General features: G+C 37.2%; 1 protein-coding gene across 3 annotated transcripts in view; it reads right to left on the bottom strand.

Annotated features, from left to right (window-relative positions):
- RSU1 (Ras suppressor protein 1) overlaps window positions 1–17947 on the bottom strand; it is a 108125-nt gene that overhangs the window by 44998 nt on the left and 45180 nt on the right. For all 3 annotated transcript variants that reach the window (XM_057432744.1, XM_057432742.1, XM_057432743.1), the window contains one exon: window positions 17009–17141. In XM_057432744.1, the coding sequence (XP_057288727.1) occupies window positions 17009–17141 (133 nt within the window). The remainder of the gene's footprint in view (window positions 1–17008; window positions 17142–17947) is intronic.

Here is a 17947-nt window from a genome sequence, read left to right on the forward strand (position 1 = left end):
CATGACCAGTCCAGGGGAACAAAGGTGAGACACCACATACTCAGTAGGTATATAATTGATTTTTATAACTTTGCTGGGATATCTGTGGGAAAGGGTATAAAACCACATTGTGAACATGTTTCGCCATTCTATGATATCTGTAAAAGAAGCTGGAGAATGGATAAGCACAGAAAATGTAATTAAATGCCTATTCTAACTTTTTTCAATGTAGATCCCTTTCTCACCTAAACATAACCTTTTTTTTTTTTTAACAAAAGCAGCACACAATTCTATATAGAAAATATTTATTGCTACTAAACCCTTTGAAAGCATTGTTAAATGTAAACTGCAAATACATGTTTTTAAGAGACGCTGATGGGAGTTTTGGAAAATGCCCCATAGATCACTCTAGAATTTAGACAAATTTCCATTACTGTGTCATGAGAAAATGGTTCACATAACGTACTGAAGCAAGACAGAAGAATAGAGCAGTTCATGTAGGCAGCACGAGTTACGAATAATTTTAATAAATATGCAAAGACTACATTCTGCCACATAAAACGGCTAGTGAGTTGTAAACCTGCAATACATTTTAGGCTATATACACTACAGTGCGTATATATCTAGAATTAAATAATTATGATCCCCATGAATATAATAATTTGGATTCTGCAACACCTGCATTTTGCATCAGTTCCTCCCATGATTCATTTTGATCATTTCAGTATTCTGAACATTATTTTTACACATTTATTTTTAACACCATTTGTATTTTTATTTCGTGCTAACAGAATTCTACACTGCAATGTCCATTGTTTTCCAAATCCATCCTTCTTCCCAGAAAATAATAAAATGGAACTGAGTTAATAGCTGCATCTACTGAACAATACATGATTTCAGCAGTAAACTAAATATATACAGGAACGTGAGAGAATATCTATGGATAGATGTGTGTGCACAGACACATACACCACAAGCATATAAACTCACAACTTGTTAGAAATTCACCTCTCTCCCAGCAGGAACACAGGAGGTGTTTTAGCTTATCTTAATCCAGGCTCCTCACCTCTCCAGTATACTCGTTAGTGCTCACGCATATATTGCCCTGCCAAAGTAAGAATACTGTAGTGAAAGCAGCCTTTCCGATTCCCAACTTCACTGCCTGTGAAATTTTTCTGTGGAAAGGAAGATCTTGTGTGAAGTATGTCCTAGTATTATCTAATATCACAAATCAATCCCTTACAGGGGAAGAGAATGACTAACCTTCACCCTTCTTACGAGGGTCTCATTTTCTTATACATAAATGTTAATACTTTTTTCAGTGAGGAAGTAATGAAAGCAACTCACAGTACTTACTTTGTAAATGTAGGCAAATGTGGCTCTAGTAAACCAAGTTTCAGATGATTAAAACTAAACATTAAGCATAATAAAGCATGAAACTAAGTTTATGAATAATTATCTAGGTTAGTGGACACACAAGTTGCCAAGCAGATGGAATATTAAGTTTTAACTACCATTCGTAACACCACAGAATACCAGGCATTTGTATGCCCATAGGCAAATACTAGTGAAAACAACAATAATCAAGCAATTCAATACTTATAAAAGTAAATCTTCAGAAAAAGGAGCAAGCATCACTGCTGCCATAATCCAGTGGGAATGCAAACAACACCAGTATAAGAAAGGAAGGTGTTTACCTTTGCAAACTGAACTGTCAAATATTTGTGAGCGTTCAGGTTACTCTCACTAGTCTAATACGATGCATCTGTTGATTTCAAGTTGGTCCATAAGAACCTTTACCTGCAGTCTCCTCCATAAAACAACATGGGATGTGCAGATTATTGCAACACTCAGACATGTACTTGACATCTCCAAAGCTACAAATCTATGCAGTGAATCACTTGGAACTGATAAACAGCTATCAGCCAGCTTTTCATCATAAGCACTGCTGAATCTCTAGGGCTATCTAGTTGGTAGCATTTCATCATATAAATAGGACCGTACTTTAGAGGAAAGCAGGACAAACCAACTTTTCCAGAATAGATTAAAATATTTTTTTTTTGGCATGTGTCTACAGAATACTCTCAAAACTGAAGCAAAGAGTAAACAAATTAATCAAAATCTAAATTGTGAAATGCCCGACTGAATTTCCCAAAATTTCACCCAACTTCAAAAAGAAACTATTTTGTTTCAATTCCCAGAGTAAAATTGCAAATTAAAGTCAATCAACAAACAAAGAAAAAGGAGTCAATATTACTAATTAAAGAAAAAAAAAGATAAAGAAAAATAAAAATGTCTTGATGGTGGAGAAATCTGTGAACAATATAGCATGATCGGATGTACCCATGTAAAACTGTTTTTTGAATCATCTCTTTTAGTTATATCGTGTCACACCAGAGACCACTTCAGATGCATGAGGCCACGTACAGTAAGTACCCAAATACACTGAACAAAATTCATCCTTTCCATCTTCTAACAGAAATACAGGGCACCTCGTAAAAAAGAGTCATCTGTCCCTCACGTTCTCTGTACTACTCATTAGAGCAGATCTCGACCCTTTTCATCAGTGGTAGGTGCTATAGAAGGAGCTGTGGGATCTCGGACCTCAAGAGCAGCAACCAACCCCACTTGAACTCTGTGTATTGATGAAAGGGTAATTGTTATGCGTTTCTCCTATCTATGGCACTTGAGAACCTTCATCAAGTTATGGAAAATGAAGGTCTGTCCATGCAGGTTTTACAATAGGAATGAAGTGAACAGAGTTCCCAGTGAATGGAGCAAACAATGCGCTCTAATGCCAGCTTGCTGTTGACTGGTTGATTTCCTACCAGCCACCTGAACTGCAGATTCTCCATGGTAAAATGGATATACATTCTTCTTTGCTGTATATGAATTCAGTAGCCTGGTATGACCTTTAAAAGCCTATGGCCCTAAACCAAAGTTAGGTTGCTTTGAGATCCTTGAGAAGAAGTCACTAAAGTATACATGGAATCTGCGACTAGGATTCTAACTTATGCCTTGTCAGTTTCCTGATACCTCTCCAATTTATAGAAAGGCTTGGATCTCAAATTCCCACTTTGTTATCATCCACTGGATTCTTCCAAGCTTGCTCTGGGAGTACTCTGAAATACACACATATTTCAAGCAAGCCTCCTGAGCCATTGTCTAAATCACAGCCTTTAATCCACAGTCTATGTGGTTTTACATAGTCCACCAGAAAGCTGTCCTAAACCCAGAGTGGTCCAAACTCCAGTCTGCCTTAAAATAAAGACCAGAGAATATTAGTCCTTTCTGTTCTGAATGCAAATGCTGCTGAGCAACAGCCATACAAAAGGTAGAGATGGTTATTTTGATAGGTTAATGAGAAACACACCAGCTTTGTCTCATCATAGATTTGTCTCAAAATTAAAAAGATTAAAATCTACTCCTGAAGTAAGATTCACACAGATGAAACTGCAGATAGGCCGGTAAAGAGTTAGAGGAAATGCACAGCTGCAGACAGATGTTAACCTAGTAACTTATAACAACATCCAGGTAACTGGATGTTATAATTAGTTTTGAAACCACCACAACTTTAAAATATGATCTGTAAGAGCTATATCTATGTATCTATGAGATCTTTATCTCATTCCCTTATACCTTACATACACCGCTAAGTGAGCAGCCCACAGCAACCACATTCAGCCATAACTCACTTGAACTGGAATCAGACCAGGGAGATAAACTTTAAGAGCTACAAGACAACAGTGTTTCTGTAAGCCGCTCATCCCACAGACAGCTGTATTTTCAGTCATACTTAGGTCTACAAACAGAAAAAAAAACAACCCATGGTTAAGTTAAATAAGTTTCTTCTGTAAAAGCATGCATTGGGTAGAAGAGGGAACAGTACAGTTTCTTTTGTTCACAGTTTGGCATTGCTTGGTAGCCATCCAGAAACATCCCTTCCGGTGATTAACACAGAATAAATTCAATCTCCCTTCAATAATTTTTTTTTTTATTAGGCAAAACATAAGAAACCTAGCTACAAGAACTCCACTAATGAGACTTGCAGATTTTTAGCATCACCAGGTTCATGTGAAATACAGTCTCTCAGGAGTTTCTCCCTCCCCCTATTTTCTGCACATTGACAAATCCAGGTTTCCCATTAGTTCACTGACGTTGGGGAGGTTTTATTTTCAAGTTCTTAAAGCACTTATGTTCTCTGCACAGGAGGTTTGCTTAATTTGGTGCATGAAGTGAAAAAAATGCATGTAAGGACTCAGGGTCTCCCTGTCATGCCTCTAGGTGCACAGCTGAGGGGTTCATGTAACCATCCCTTCCAACTTAAGCTTACCCCAGTGGGCTACCTCTTCTACGGCTGCGCACTGCTGTCTTCTGGACTAGTGCTAGCTGCCAGGCATTGACTTCAAGAAGGTAATTCAGACTAAAAAAGCCAAACCAAACAATTAGATTCCAGCTGTATCAGCTCCCCAACCTCTGTTGCTACGTGGCAGATGTACCTGCAAATAGCTAGATTGGGAAGTATTCAGCTTCCTTTTACTTGTTATAACAGCCCCAAGAAGTGTGACCAGATATTTTTTCTTAAAATACCAAACTAGAAGCATGTATCTTTTCAGAAAGGAGAAAGACTATCAAATAAGACACTAGAGGTTTAACTAGGAGTATCAGAGCTCCTTACGCAATGGGATCAGAGACTGAAGCGTATTTGGGGCATGCCAGTGCTGCTTCCATCCCACCCTGCTCCTGAAGTGCCCATGATCTACTGCCTCTCACTATAAAAGTTTCAGATTTTAATTAAAGCTCTATTCCATATTTTACATAGAAGTTTCATGCTTTACCAGAATAGTTCTAACATGAAATATACATACACATAAAAAATTGAAGGAAGAAAAGTCTAGCACAAAAGGAAGCAATAGTGTCACAGTGATGAGTATGTTAATGAAAGTGCAAACAAAACCTCTGACCCTAGCAGTAAATGCAATACACAAGTGTCAAAAATATGTAGTCTTGAATGATCTCTTACATGTCACTTTGTTCACCCTATTAAGATGCTAGTTGTTTCTTTGATTTATTTGATAATAAATTTTTGATGACTAGTGAGTCTCATAAAAATTGCTCTGGTGCTGACTACATTGATTAATAAGCCCAAAGAATCGAAACTGTCAGAAATTCATGTGCAAGAGTAAATTACTGCCAAACATACATTAGATATTCCATAAAATATAAAATAAAAAAGGTTGATTTGGTAATTTTATCTTGCATCAATTTGCTTGATATAACTTATATTCAGGATCATCACTGTCAGTCCTTGCATACCTTTCCCTTTTTTAAAAGTCAACATTAAGAGTAAATCTAAATTTGGGACAGCCAAGAAATGAAAGGGAGGCAGAATATCAAACAATAATCAAAACATTCAAAGTTTAGCTTGGAAATTACATCCAGTTGAAAGGTGTCTAAACCCCATCTTCTCAGAGTTGCAGCTTTTGTAAGTAAAACTCACTTGTATTTTAGGAGTCAAAACCACCAAATATATACTGGTGCCTAAATCCCATTCTTTTAAAAAGGTCCCTAAATCCCATTTTTTTCTGGGGCTTTTGCATGTATCAGGTTCTTGCAATGCATCTTTAAAGAGTCCTAGAATCTGTGGTCCCAACTTTCATCCCTTGGATAACTCCCCAAAACATTTAACATGCAGAAAGTCCCACAAAACTAGACACTGGAGCAGGAGAGTAGAGAGTGGTAGGGATCTGGGTATATATGAACAGTGATCAAATTTATCCTTTTCCTGTCAAGAGGAACAATACTTACAGCACTGCGCTTAGGATTTGCTCCATTTACTTCTGCATATATTTACCATAATGTGACAACAGTTTGTTGCAAGATATATGATTGTAGGATTGAAAACCTATCTGATTATAAATTTATAAGTGGGCTTTACAGACAACAGAAAGGATTCAGGGAATCACTGTTCCCCATTCAGTGAAATAAATGCTGCTGTTTGCATCTAGCACTGGAGCCAGCTTCTTAAAACATCTGGCAAAATTATGAAAAAGCCTAATATTCTTGCATTTATTATTACTGATTTGCTGAAGCTGGAACAATTGAAATGATCAGTATCCCAAGTCATTTTGCTTACTGAATACTTCACTTTAGACTGTAATTTCTCTCCCCGGTTTCCCAACTAAGTGTAATAAAGGAGAAACACTACAGGATATTTTTTTCCTGGGTTATATGATACTAATTTTCAGTACACCAGATTTTCAAATTATTAATGTAGTTGGGCACAGAATAGAAAAAAGCCACTGCAAAGCTGCAGTCAAAAGGACTTGCCTAAACAGGACCTAAATCTGACTATCCCCAGCTTTAACAGAAAGACAATTATTGTTTGGATAAAATGTTGAAATGCAAGACTGAGAGTCTGGATGGAAGAAAGCACTGAAATGCACAACTGAGAAATCCTGTGTCACATACAGTAGATGCTTCTGATTTTCAGGTTATACTTTTCAAGAAAAAGTTAATTTTAATAGCAAGAACTTAAAACGAAATCTGATCATAACTGTTTTCAAGACTACTTCAGGTATAAGGGGCTGTAAAAAAACACATATAAACCAGATGGCAATAATGCCTCCTGAATCAAAATCATGACTGTTAAAAAGTTTATCAGAGCTTGCAATACAAATGGCTCCAGCAAATTATACCAGAATCAGTCCTACCTCAGCCTTCCACTGGATGAACAGTTGATAAAGACAATTATAAAATTAGGGACACTTCTCTAACTGATAGCCTTCACAAGGAGAGTAAAGAAATTGCTAGCACTCACAAAAAAAACCCCTCAAATAATGCAGGACTGAAATAAGAAACTGGAGTTCAGTAAAAGCCAGTATGTAATAAAACAGATATGACTGCATAGAGTTAGAAATTGCAGACAGCTCTGCTTGATTATAAAAGTCCCAATTTTTAATTTATCCCCAAAATAAACCCAGCAAACGTGCACAGTAACTCTTGTTTTGTTGTAAAGAATCAAACTGAAGAAAACAAGAAAGCAAATCAACTGGATTTTGATGAATACAAAGGGTTAACAGGCTTACTGCTACTTACTGTTAGCTACACAAGTTTACCAGAAAACCCATGTTGCTACATGTTTTCCACATTAGCTCTCAATTAGTAGTGTTGCCTGCTCTATTTATTCTTCTCCCTGTTGCAGTCTCAAGGATTTTCTTTAAAATGTTCTATCCTTTTTGTTACCTACTGTAAAGTCCAAATTTTATTCCCTGCAATATCCTTGCCAAAAAACAACAGAAAAAAGAAAATTAGGTGAAGCACCCTCAGAGAACATCAGTCAAGTTTCTTATTGGACATACTGCCTTTCGTTAGCAGCACTACTCAGAAATGTTGAGTAAACCCCTTGAATCCATTGGAGATGAGGAGCTGGACGCAACCTGCTCACAGGAGCTACAGCAGAAAAGCACACTATTGGATATGAAGCCTTAAAACAGTGGCAGTTCTGGTAGAGTCTAAAAATCAGGCAACAGTTCATCATCTTTGCACACTATGCATAACATATGAAAAGGCATCACGGTTCATACAATAGCTTTCATACCAAGATGTTGCTCTAAAACAAATTTTCCCAGGAAGCACCCTGAAGCAATCAGAGGGCAATGACAGAAAAATGAATCTGCTGCTTTCCCTGGCAGCTCACCCTAATAAGCATCCTTTTACAAGGCTGTACCTTGCTTTCTTTTTCTTAATCTGCTTGACGTACACTCTTAAATAATTTTGAGGTGTCTGTAGCTAAACACATTTTTAACATCCCTTTAAGACTACTAATACCAGAACTGAATTCAGTATCAGCATCAGCTGATGCTGAACGTAGTAAGATACTATTCCTGTACTCATCAACCCAAGGCTTCTTTTAGGCCTTTCAGATATAGCATTGAACTGTGAACTGACAGCGCACTTCAGTTATATTACATCTCTTAAAACATTTTTCAGAGCCAACTGTTTTCTGGAAAGCAGTATTCACTCCTTTTTATTTCCTCCTGTAGTCATAACCACAATGTGTGGTATAACCTGCACACCTTATTCACAGATATATAACTCTTCTTTGAGCTGTTCTAAAATACAACAAGCACAGGCTCAGTTCATTAAGTGATCCAGGACTGCCCCTATTTTCACTGTGGTCTTTCACCAACTTCCAGCTCCAATATAATTTTTAATCAGAAATAACTGCATATTTGTTTCCAAATACTTGAGGAGAATGTTGAACAGTGCCAGGTCAGACCTCTGTGGGCCTCACCAGAAATGTCCTTGTTAGCAACTACCTCCCAAGACCTATGAGACAGTTGTTAATTCTTGAGTGTTTTATGGCAATTATACAGTGCTAATTTTCCAATGAGAACATTGTACAGCTCTACAAGCTGAATGGTTCACAAAATTCTACGTAATTAAAGAACTGCTTTGACCAACCAAATTTATAATGTTTCTTCAGGAAACAGTTCCCAAAATCATACCCATGTCTTAATTGTATGAATTATATCCATACTACAGTCACATTCTTTAGATCTTCACTAGTAGAATCCCATGTCTTCTTTTCACTATTTAACCCAAAACTGATGTCAGAGTAAATTAGGTCATAATCACCCAGTTTGCTCTATTTGCCTTCCCTGATGTGAGAAGGATACTAACACTTCTGTCCCTTTCTGGCATTTCCCTACGCCACAACTGAAAGACTGAACTATGCTGAGTCCAGACTCCGTAAGTCAAGTCTCCTAAACCTTCTGAGTGCACATTCACAGGCCTGGAGGTTTAAAACCATTTCTCACAACAAAATGTTGGTCAGGCTCCTACTTAATGAACTGAGAAATAACTTATCTTCCCTAAAAGATCATCCTGCCTGTGCCAAACACAGAACTTGACTTTCCTCCCTTCATCATTAGTAATAATCTGACCATCATAGTTCAGAAAAGGGCTCACAGATAGCCTAAAAAGACACCCCTCTTTCCTACTACACATACTTTAGTCAATCTCACCTACCATTTTCCTGCTGAGGGTGATGCTTGCCCACAGCTGTAAATCTCACAATTTACTTGCCTGAACCCTAACCTGTCCTTGATTCCCTTTCTTACCGTTTTCTTTGACACATCCCTATCTGTTTCTCATTTGGGATTTTTACCATAATTACCACAGATTTTTAACTCAACTACTGGTCTTGCCTTGCCCTATAGTTAGATGCAACTTTGCCTTGCTTCCCTACTCAAATCCTGTATCCTACTGTTACTGCTTTCCTGCCTTGGTTTCATCAAATCCTCAGCTTCTGCACTTTGTTCACTTCATTCCAATTCACTTCTAACACAGCCCTAGACATCTGCCCCAGTGACTTAAGCCCTGGGTTATCATCCTTGATATGGTAAATGGATTACTGCATAACATTCTAAACTTTATATGAAAGTTCACATCAGAGGGAACAGTAATATCAGTAGTTGGACCAGTATTTATATGTGCAGTATCTATATCTGTCAGATACATCAGCGATAGCTTTGTTTTTATTACATATCCATCTTAGTAATATATGAACACAAATATACAGAGATACTGTTTTTCCTGTTTATTTTTCAACATGGGTTCCAGTTTGCTCTTTTTTAAGGAAGAGTTACAGATTTGCATGTAAATGTTGTCTAAAGATGTCAGGACTCTGAGTCATCTATTTTCTCTGTTGGAAATAATGCACTAATATATTTATCAATTTTTAAAATACAGCCAATAAATACAACATTTGGTTGGAATACAAATCGGTATTTTCATATAAAATACACAGTACTATGCCTTTGATAAAACAGAAAAAAACGTAAATGACATTTTTATATTTCCCCACATCAGGTTGGCAAAAGATTTTTATTGGTTAATTAAAACTTTTTACTGGTATGTGACCAAATGAGTGAACCAGGATTGTTAAGACTTATTCTTAGCTATGATGGATCTTGCTTCCCGCCATCCTTTGAGCGAAGGTTAATTTGCTGTGAGTTCATTTTCACAGGAGATGCAACATCTCAAAGACTCTCACCTAAGGTAGATCACTGAGGTCATCTCTTTTTCACTATCTTTACCCAGTCTTTGAAAGCAAGCTGAAGTACATGAGGTCACAGCTGGCACAGACAGTGCCTCTGCATCAGGGGCCAAATGGTAAAGTTAGCCATAAAATGGCTAAAATGTCACTGAAATATAGAAGTGAGCACCAGCAATGGGCTGTTGGATACAAAGCCTTATGTCTTGTAGAGGGCCCAGGACAACCACACTGTGAAAATGAGAAGGTAAAAGTACCACCTACTACAGGTTCATAGTATGCGCACATGCACAAGAGCAATCTCTCTAGGAACAATGATAATAACCTGTTCTAGAATTGTAAGTATTTGTAGAGCTGAGCCTAACAGAAAATTAATGCATGAAGCCTTCTATTCCATGAACTACCAAATAAGACTAGTGACAAAAGAAAAGATAAATGAAAAAAGGAAAATAGCATTTATTATGGCCCATTTTTCTAGAGAGGCAGGGCAGACTCACACTATCCAAGTCTTTTAAACCTTCACTGACCTCTGTGCATCATACAAACAGCTGAGGCATCCAACCGCACACCTTTGAATCAGATCTACATTAGACGTTTAAAGCAATTTGCATGTGTTCCTCTCTATGGTCTTTATTTCCCTCCCGGATCCAGAATACTCACCATTAGAAATTACTTCTGAGATCATACCATACTCAATTCTGTTCTTTTTGGTATTGTTACAAGATGAGATAATTACTGGATAATACAAGGAGTTACTTAATTTTACTTGGAGACAGTCAAAAAGAAGCATTTTCTCTATGTATCTAAGCAGAGAAAGGAAGATTTTTATAACCCTGAATAATTTTTTCCTAACAAATATATAATAACAAGTAACTACTGGGTTATTAAAAAATAGTCATTTTCAGCTACTGCACAGAACTGCCTTACATATTTATTTGAACAAGTTATCAAATACAGGAACAGTCAAAATGATATTTTGCCTTATTTATATTAACCAACAACAGAGCTTTGCCTCTCTTAGCTTAATGTCAGTTGCACTGTGCAGTTACCTTAATATATATGGGCAGTGTCATCTGAATTTTGCATTCAAAAGTCATGAGAGACAAATACAAAGATGAATACAAAGATGAGTACAAAGGTCTGCCTGCATCACAGACATGCCGCTCTCTGCCACAAGTAGTCACGTCATATCCTCCTGCTCAAACTGATCAGCACTCACTTTGAAACAAACAAGTTCTTGGCCTTCGTTTTTTCTGTCAGAAGGCTATTTCTATCAGAAGGCTATAACTTTGCTCCCTTAATAATTAGAGAACTTCCTTCAAATGTATACCTGACCAACTTGCTTATATTTGTTCTTATGTCCTCCTGTTTTTAATGCCTTAAATGGAATCTCCCTATTTCCCTTGCAATGACCAGTGATCTTGGTTGTCAGCCTTTGCTTTGAACAAACCAAATACCTTTTAAATTTCCTCTTTGCTCTTCATTCCTTTTATCATCCTATTATCCTACCTCACTTTGCCTGTTCCTGCCTGAATTCATCTTTTGTGAACATCACAACCAGAACTGTGTAATATTTCCTTTTCTGGACTGGAAAATTTCCACTCTCTTAACCCAGCTCTGGAGACTGTGCTTCTCTTTCTCTTCCCCTCACTCCAGCATATCCCACTGGTGGCTCACAGAATACCTCTAACTAATACACTCAAGGCTTCCTTTTCACCTGTTAATTCTTCCTGTGGGGCATGCTGATTCTCCTCTGTGCTGCTAGGTTTGTGTCATCACACCAAATGTCACCTAAGTATTCCTGCTCTTTGTGCTAACGTAAATAAGTTCTTGCAGGTCCAAGACAGTGCTGCACAAGTAACACCATTCCAGGACAATCTTTTCTCCTATTGGCTCAATCTGCTGATGCCTCCATCTCAGCTGCTGGTAATTCCCACTTCCCCAGCATGCTTCCCAACCACCAACACATGGATTTTTATTTTTTTCCCCTCTTTGACCTCTTTTTCCACTCTGGGATAGGTGGTTTTACTGATCATCATCTTCACAACCTGGACAGCACTACTCATGCAGCTGAAATTAAACAGGTTTAACAACTGTAGAATAAGAACAGGAGTTATTTAAGGATACTGTTTGTACTTTAGTGCATTAGACCACATATCTTGCCAGTCTCCTCTAGCTGTTAAAAATAAATGCTGAAAGACACTTTCTTAATAGAACCCAGAAGAAGAATCTCTTACTTCATGACCTGCATCTGCTGCCCTGGAAACAGCTGCTACGTAATCTTGGGGGTCCAGTACAACAATTCATTTTCAAGAAGAAAGGCGGGAAGATTGTCTTTAAATGGAGGACTGAATCAAGAGTTAATTTTTCCAGACTGTCACTGCTGATAAAATGAGGTTTTCAATTACAATGCTTAGCACAGAATAGTCTGCCCGGGCAAACCTATGTTCCAATGCTGCCAAGCGATATATGCTCAGCACAGCATTTGTCAAACCATTTCCTCTGCTAAGAGTTAATGTGTCAGTCTTTAAAATGGCTTGCTCTTCTACCACCTTTCCTGATGGAAAGGTGAAAAGTGCAACTTACTACCTTTCACAAAATACCTTGTTGAGACTCTTGACTCCAAACTGACTGCCTCATGGGGAAAAACTGCTTTCTAAAAACCTAAAAAACAGTGACTGTTCTATCATAATTCTGCCTCACTGGAATAAGGAGGTCAAGCAGGGAGACAACAATCATTAAATAAAGTGTTAAAAGGTGATTGCAGCGTTAACAGCAGCTTAAACAGGCTAGAAATCCAGATGCTATTTTAAGGACTCAGGACCCAGCAAATTATTTTGTTTTATTTGAGATTACACTATCAGTTGATGACTGCAAGACTCTGCTGTGATAAAAGCAAAATCACTACACTTTCTTGTTACAAGAACCACCAGGCAAAGGGCAAGTTTTACATGCAGATTGATCAGGAACATGCGATTGATGCCAGAAATGTACCCAAAGAGAGACTTTCTGGATTAACTGTACTGTAAATGCCAGTAACCAAACCCACTCGGTGGTACCAACTGCACCTCTCAGCTTTATCTCATCTTAATAAATCCCTAATTACCTTACACTGATCCTGAGGAGCATCACAGTATTTCCTTTCTTCATAGGAGCTTACTCACTATTTTCTTTCAAACATACATTCTGTTTGCACTTGTCTAAGTACACTGTAAACACTAAAACGTACAATACCTCATCTCTTCATCAGTACCTTAGAAGAGATCTTTTGAGAATATGTTTACAACATAAAGGTCACTTGAAAGTTAACTAAAGGCATGAATAAAATATAAAACATTTAGTCAAGCCCTTTGAGAAGATGATGTTGTCATTACCCTTTACTGTTTGAGTAAGTTCTTCAACTGCTTTTCAACACCATCGTGACACCACACGGGGAGTTTAATGGCAGCTCCTGAGTATATATAGAATCAAAGCCAATACTCAGCTTACTAACTTAACTTTCAGAAAGTTAGCACAGCAGTCAGAGATTAAGAATCGTTATATACTTGGCAAACTGACCTATTTCCAAATGATGCAGTCACAGGATGATATGTGCAGTGGGTGTATTTTAGCCAACAAAAGCAGCAAAGTGCCAAGAGCTGCTGAATTTCCTGTTAAGAATTAAGAGCCCCTCCACACACATTTTATGCCACAATATATGGCCCATCTTTTTGTCAGCACAAGTCTTCCTTGAAAAATGAGGGTTGAAAAAAATCACCTGGCATCATTTCTCATGAAAGGTAAGGAAATTAAAGGAAATGAAAGAAACTACAAAGTAAGAAGAGCTGATCTGAGGCTCCTGTTGGCTAACACGCTTCTAAGTAAAGTGCAATTCCAGTTATATTCTTGGTGCATGAGTAAAAGAGGAGTGTAAAAATGTAGAAGTATGTGAGACAAATGACATTTTATCTTTAGATATAATCATCCCTTATAGGTGTCATCCCTACTTGTCAATTAATCACTAGAGCATGAATATCCCAAGACAAAGCTAAAAATGGAGTCTAATTTTTCACTATATATGACTGAAACAGCCAGTACATTTCACAGAGGAAAGAAGAGGTTTGTGATCTGTTTGGTAGTTGCTTCACAAGGGCAACCTCACAGAATCCAAATGGAAATCTCTGACATTGACTGCTGCATATAGTTACAGCTTGTGCCAGCCATCAGTAGAACCATGAAGGTTTAGTAACATGACTGCAAGTGAGCACACTGCCAAGACTTACTGAGTTACCACTTTCTGGCTAAGATAACAGCAACTGAGTAAATATGATGTTCTAGTCATTGCAAACACAAATTAAAATGTATTAGCATAAACCATTTTGTGAAATGTAACTTGCTAAGCCCCTGAAACTTGGCATGTGTGATTGTATGAGCATACCCTCTCTCTTAGCTAGTACAGACAACACTAGACACGTAAACAAAGTAAAATCAGTAATTCCAGCAAATGCAATGGGCACAAGGAAACAATTACTATCTTTGGAGCTCAAAATCCATCTACTATATAGATGCACAGCTCCTGGTTTATGAAAAGTCCATATCTTCCAGTACCTGAAAGTTAACTTACTGATCTGATTGTCAGCTGCTACCGTATGCAAGCTGTTCTCTCTTCTCAGTGTTGCAAGTGAAGTTATCTAATCAGCAATTTATCCAATCATCTATTTAACTGTAGTGCTTTGTCTCAGAGTAGAAGTTAAGCTCTGTGGGTCTACCAAATGTTAAAAATTAATTTTTAAATTTTTCTTTTGTGTGAATGGATCAAAAAAACTCAAGAGATCAATTTTAGTTAGATATCTACAGATGAAATTACTACATTCACATCTCAACCTTGTCACTTGCCCAATGAGAAAAAAGACACACTACCTGGATGTAGGCTCTGAAAGCAAAAGAAAGTTGCAGGTCTATAGCTGTTAGCAGGGAAATAAAAAAAAAAAAATAAAATCAAGATTTCATCACAAAAAGGAATTTTCATTTCTTCTGTATTCACAGCTTTTGTGCACAATAATGCTACTAGACCTGTTACTTAGATTATGCCACTGCTTATGAGTTTTAACACCTAAAATCAAATGCAAACAGGAAAATGCATATAGCAGGTGGCATCCAAGTAATTCTCAGATCACATATTTAAAGAAAACTGGAAATAAAAAGGACAGTCTTTTTTCAGCAGGAAATCCACACTCTTATTTATAGTATGTGAAACAAGTACAGTCAAGAATCAAAAAGAAGTTGCTACTGGGATCCTAACAGAATTATACAAATATTTTAAATTTATTGTTTAAATATAAAATATTTATATCCTGAAAATCAGGGAAAAAAACAAAAACCTCAAAACAAAAAAACCCTATCATCTAATTATTAACATCTGCATGCATTTGGTTTTCATCACTGATCTTTGAAAATAATGCCATTTTAACTGAATGAGCTTGTAAAATTGAAGTAGAGGCCATGAATGAGCTATGGAAAGATTCTTCAGTTTTGTTTTTTCCCCTATTAATGTCTACAGTCTGATTTTGCTTACACTGTTAACTACAAAGGCTTCAAATATTTACTGTGGACAAAATGAAAATCAGCCCATTAGCCAACAAAACACTGTTACACCTCAGCAAAGAACAAGACAGCAAACATAATATGGCTAATTTAAACCAAAGAACAATAGTGGAGCAAGTGATGAATTACAGAATCTTTAATGTCAATTTTGATTGCACAAGGAAAGTTGCCAGAGGAGTTTAATATATTCATAGTTATAATTCCCCCCCCCTTACAGATACATAACAACAGCCCCTACTCAACCAAACTGAGCATGAGCCAAATTCACAAAACTGCACTTCAATCCTTGAAACTTGGCTGTCCTCATGGTGGCTGCCCAGAGTGGTGAGAAGTGCATGAAGGTTCCTAAACTACACTGCTCAGCAAACAAACAAAATTGATGACAAAAAATATTACAAACTATCAAGAGACCTGGACACAGCTACAGAATGAACTGTGGAGAAGGGATGGTCTAAGGAGATAGCTGGTTTCCTACGCCATGTCTGTAGTACTTAGTACTACTGGAAGAAGGGTGTTGCAACCTACTTAAATCTATGAATAAATCTATCTTGAGAACACATATTACAGCAAAATATCAGGACACTTCTGAGACACATAATTCTTGTAACCACCCTCCCATCTGTGATCCTTTTCACTCAAATTCTGTAAATGAAGAACAGTCTACAAAAGCCGTTGCTGGATCTTTTAATTTCATGCACTGCTTCTAGGAAGACAGCATCAAGGTTATTGCCAGATACATAAAAGCAACTTCCTATCTGAAGTTTTATTGTGGACTGGTAACATGGAAATTTTTACTAAAAAGAAATATTTCAGTTCAGTCAGTCAATGATTAAAGACATAATTTCCTAAATAAATGCTTAGCACTTGTACATAGAATTTTGAATTAAAATAAAGAAGTCCAACTGTGAGAGGTATTTTTTTCCAGTTACATTGCTGAAGAAAACACTGGTACCTATTTCGAATTACTGGGGTTGTAGACTTCTGTAAACCCACCCAGACTGAACGAGGTTTGAATTCTGGACACATCCATAACAACCTGCATCCAGAAACATTTACAAATATCTATTTCAACTTAAAATTAGTACTTGTCAAAGGCTTATCATGATTGCTCTTTTACATCTCTTATGTTGCTTAACAGCTCTTGGAAATGAACAACAAATGCAGGACAACATCAAATAGTCTCTGTGCTTTCCAAACATGTCTATATCTTTATTTACATTCTTGTCAGCAAAATTCCCTAATATAAATGGACAGGTTTGCATATTTACCCTGAATACCAAGCTACTGCACAAATTATGAAAGAAGGGTACAGCTGGTAACACTTTGTCAAACACACTACAGGAAAAAACCCAACAACACGGACACAGTATATAAGTGAATACTTACTATTTATATGTTTCTGAACGTATGTATTCAAAAACATGAGATACGCCCAGCTGGAACTGGTCAGCAATAGGGGTAACCCAAGGATTGTTCTCTGCTTTGAAGACTTGCTTTTGACCAGTCAAATCCAAATTACCTGAAAGGGATTAAACAAAACAGCATATGAAGAAAGTGTGAAATATGGAAAATTTAAAAGAAATATCCTACTTTGAATAGAAAACTTTTCATTTGCTTCAGAGTACAACCATAATAAAAGCAAATATTTAATAAAAGCAAATATTTCAGTCTTGGTGGAGAGGAAGAGGATGACATAACATTTCCCACCATGACGGATGCAATTCTGCCCTACTAATTTCAGTGCTACCACATATTGCTCAACAGGATTGAACTCAGCCCAGTACATAGAGTATTTATCCGTTAAATTAGTTTTAAGCAGGGCTTAACAGTGCATAGGTTTTGGGCCCTCCACACAACTTGCAAGAGTGAAAGGAGAATGACAATGGGACAGGAGCTTGCTCTGCCAAAGCTTAGCATTCAAAGCATTTGTTGATCACTGTTCCAAGCACCGTGTCAACAAGCAAAGCCCAATATGCCTTTTGCCTTCCCAGTAGCCAGCATGTTGTTTGCACTGAGATCCCATCACTCATCTGTGGTTATAGTTCTCTATATTGTGAAAAACAAACAAAAAGTGTCATTCTTGCAACATGCTGGTTTTAAGTCCTCCTGCCAGCTGAATAGGTAAGATACCTATCAGGGGTTTTCTTGGGGATTTTTTTGTTCGTTTTGTAAATGTTTACCACCCATAAACAATACTGTACATGCTCTGCTGAAACTCCTCATGACTATGGATATGACAGGCTGAATTCCAGGACCATCCAGCCATTGACATAATTTCTTGAGCTCTTTCAATCAAAATAAGAAATCTGTGCTACATTTTACATT

The sequence above is a fragment of the Pezoporus wallicus genome, unplaced genomic scaffold, assembly GCF_028554395.1.
Source record: "Pezoporus wallicus isolate ANWC-B61680 ecotype Strahan unplaced genomic scaffold, APGP_CSIRO_Pwel_v1 scaffold_2584, whole genome shotgun sequence".
Taxonomy (NCBI): domain Eukaryota; kingdom Metazoa; phylum Chordata; class Aves; order Psittaciformes; family Psittacidae; genus Pezoporus; species Pezoporus wallicus.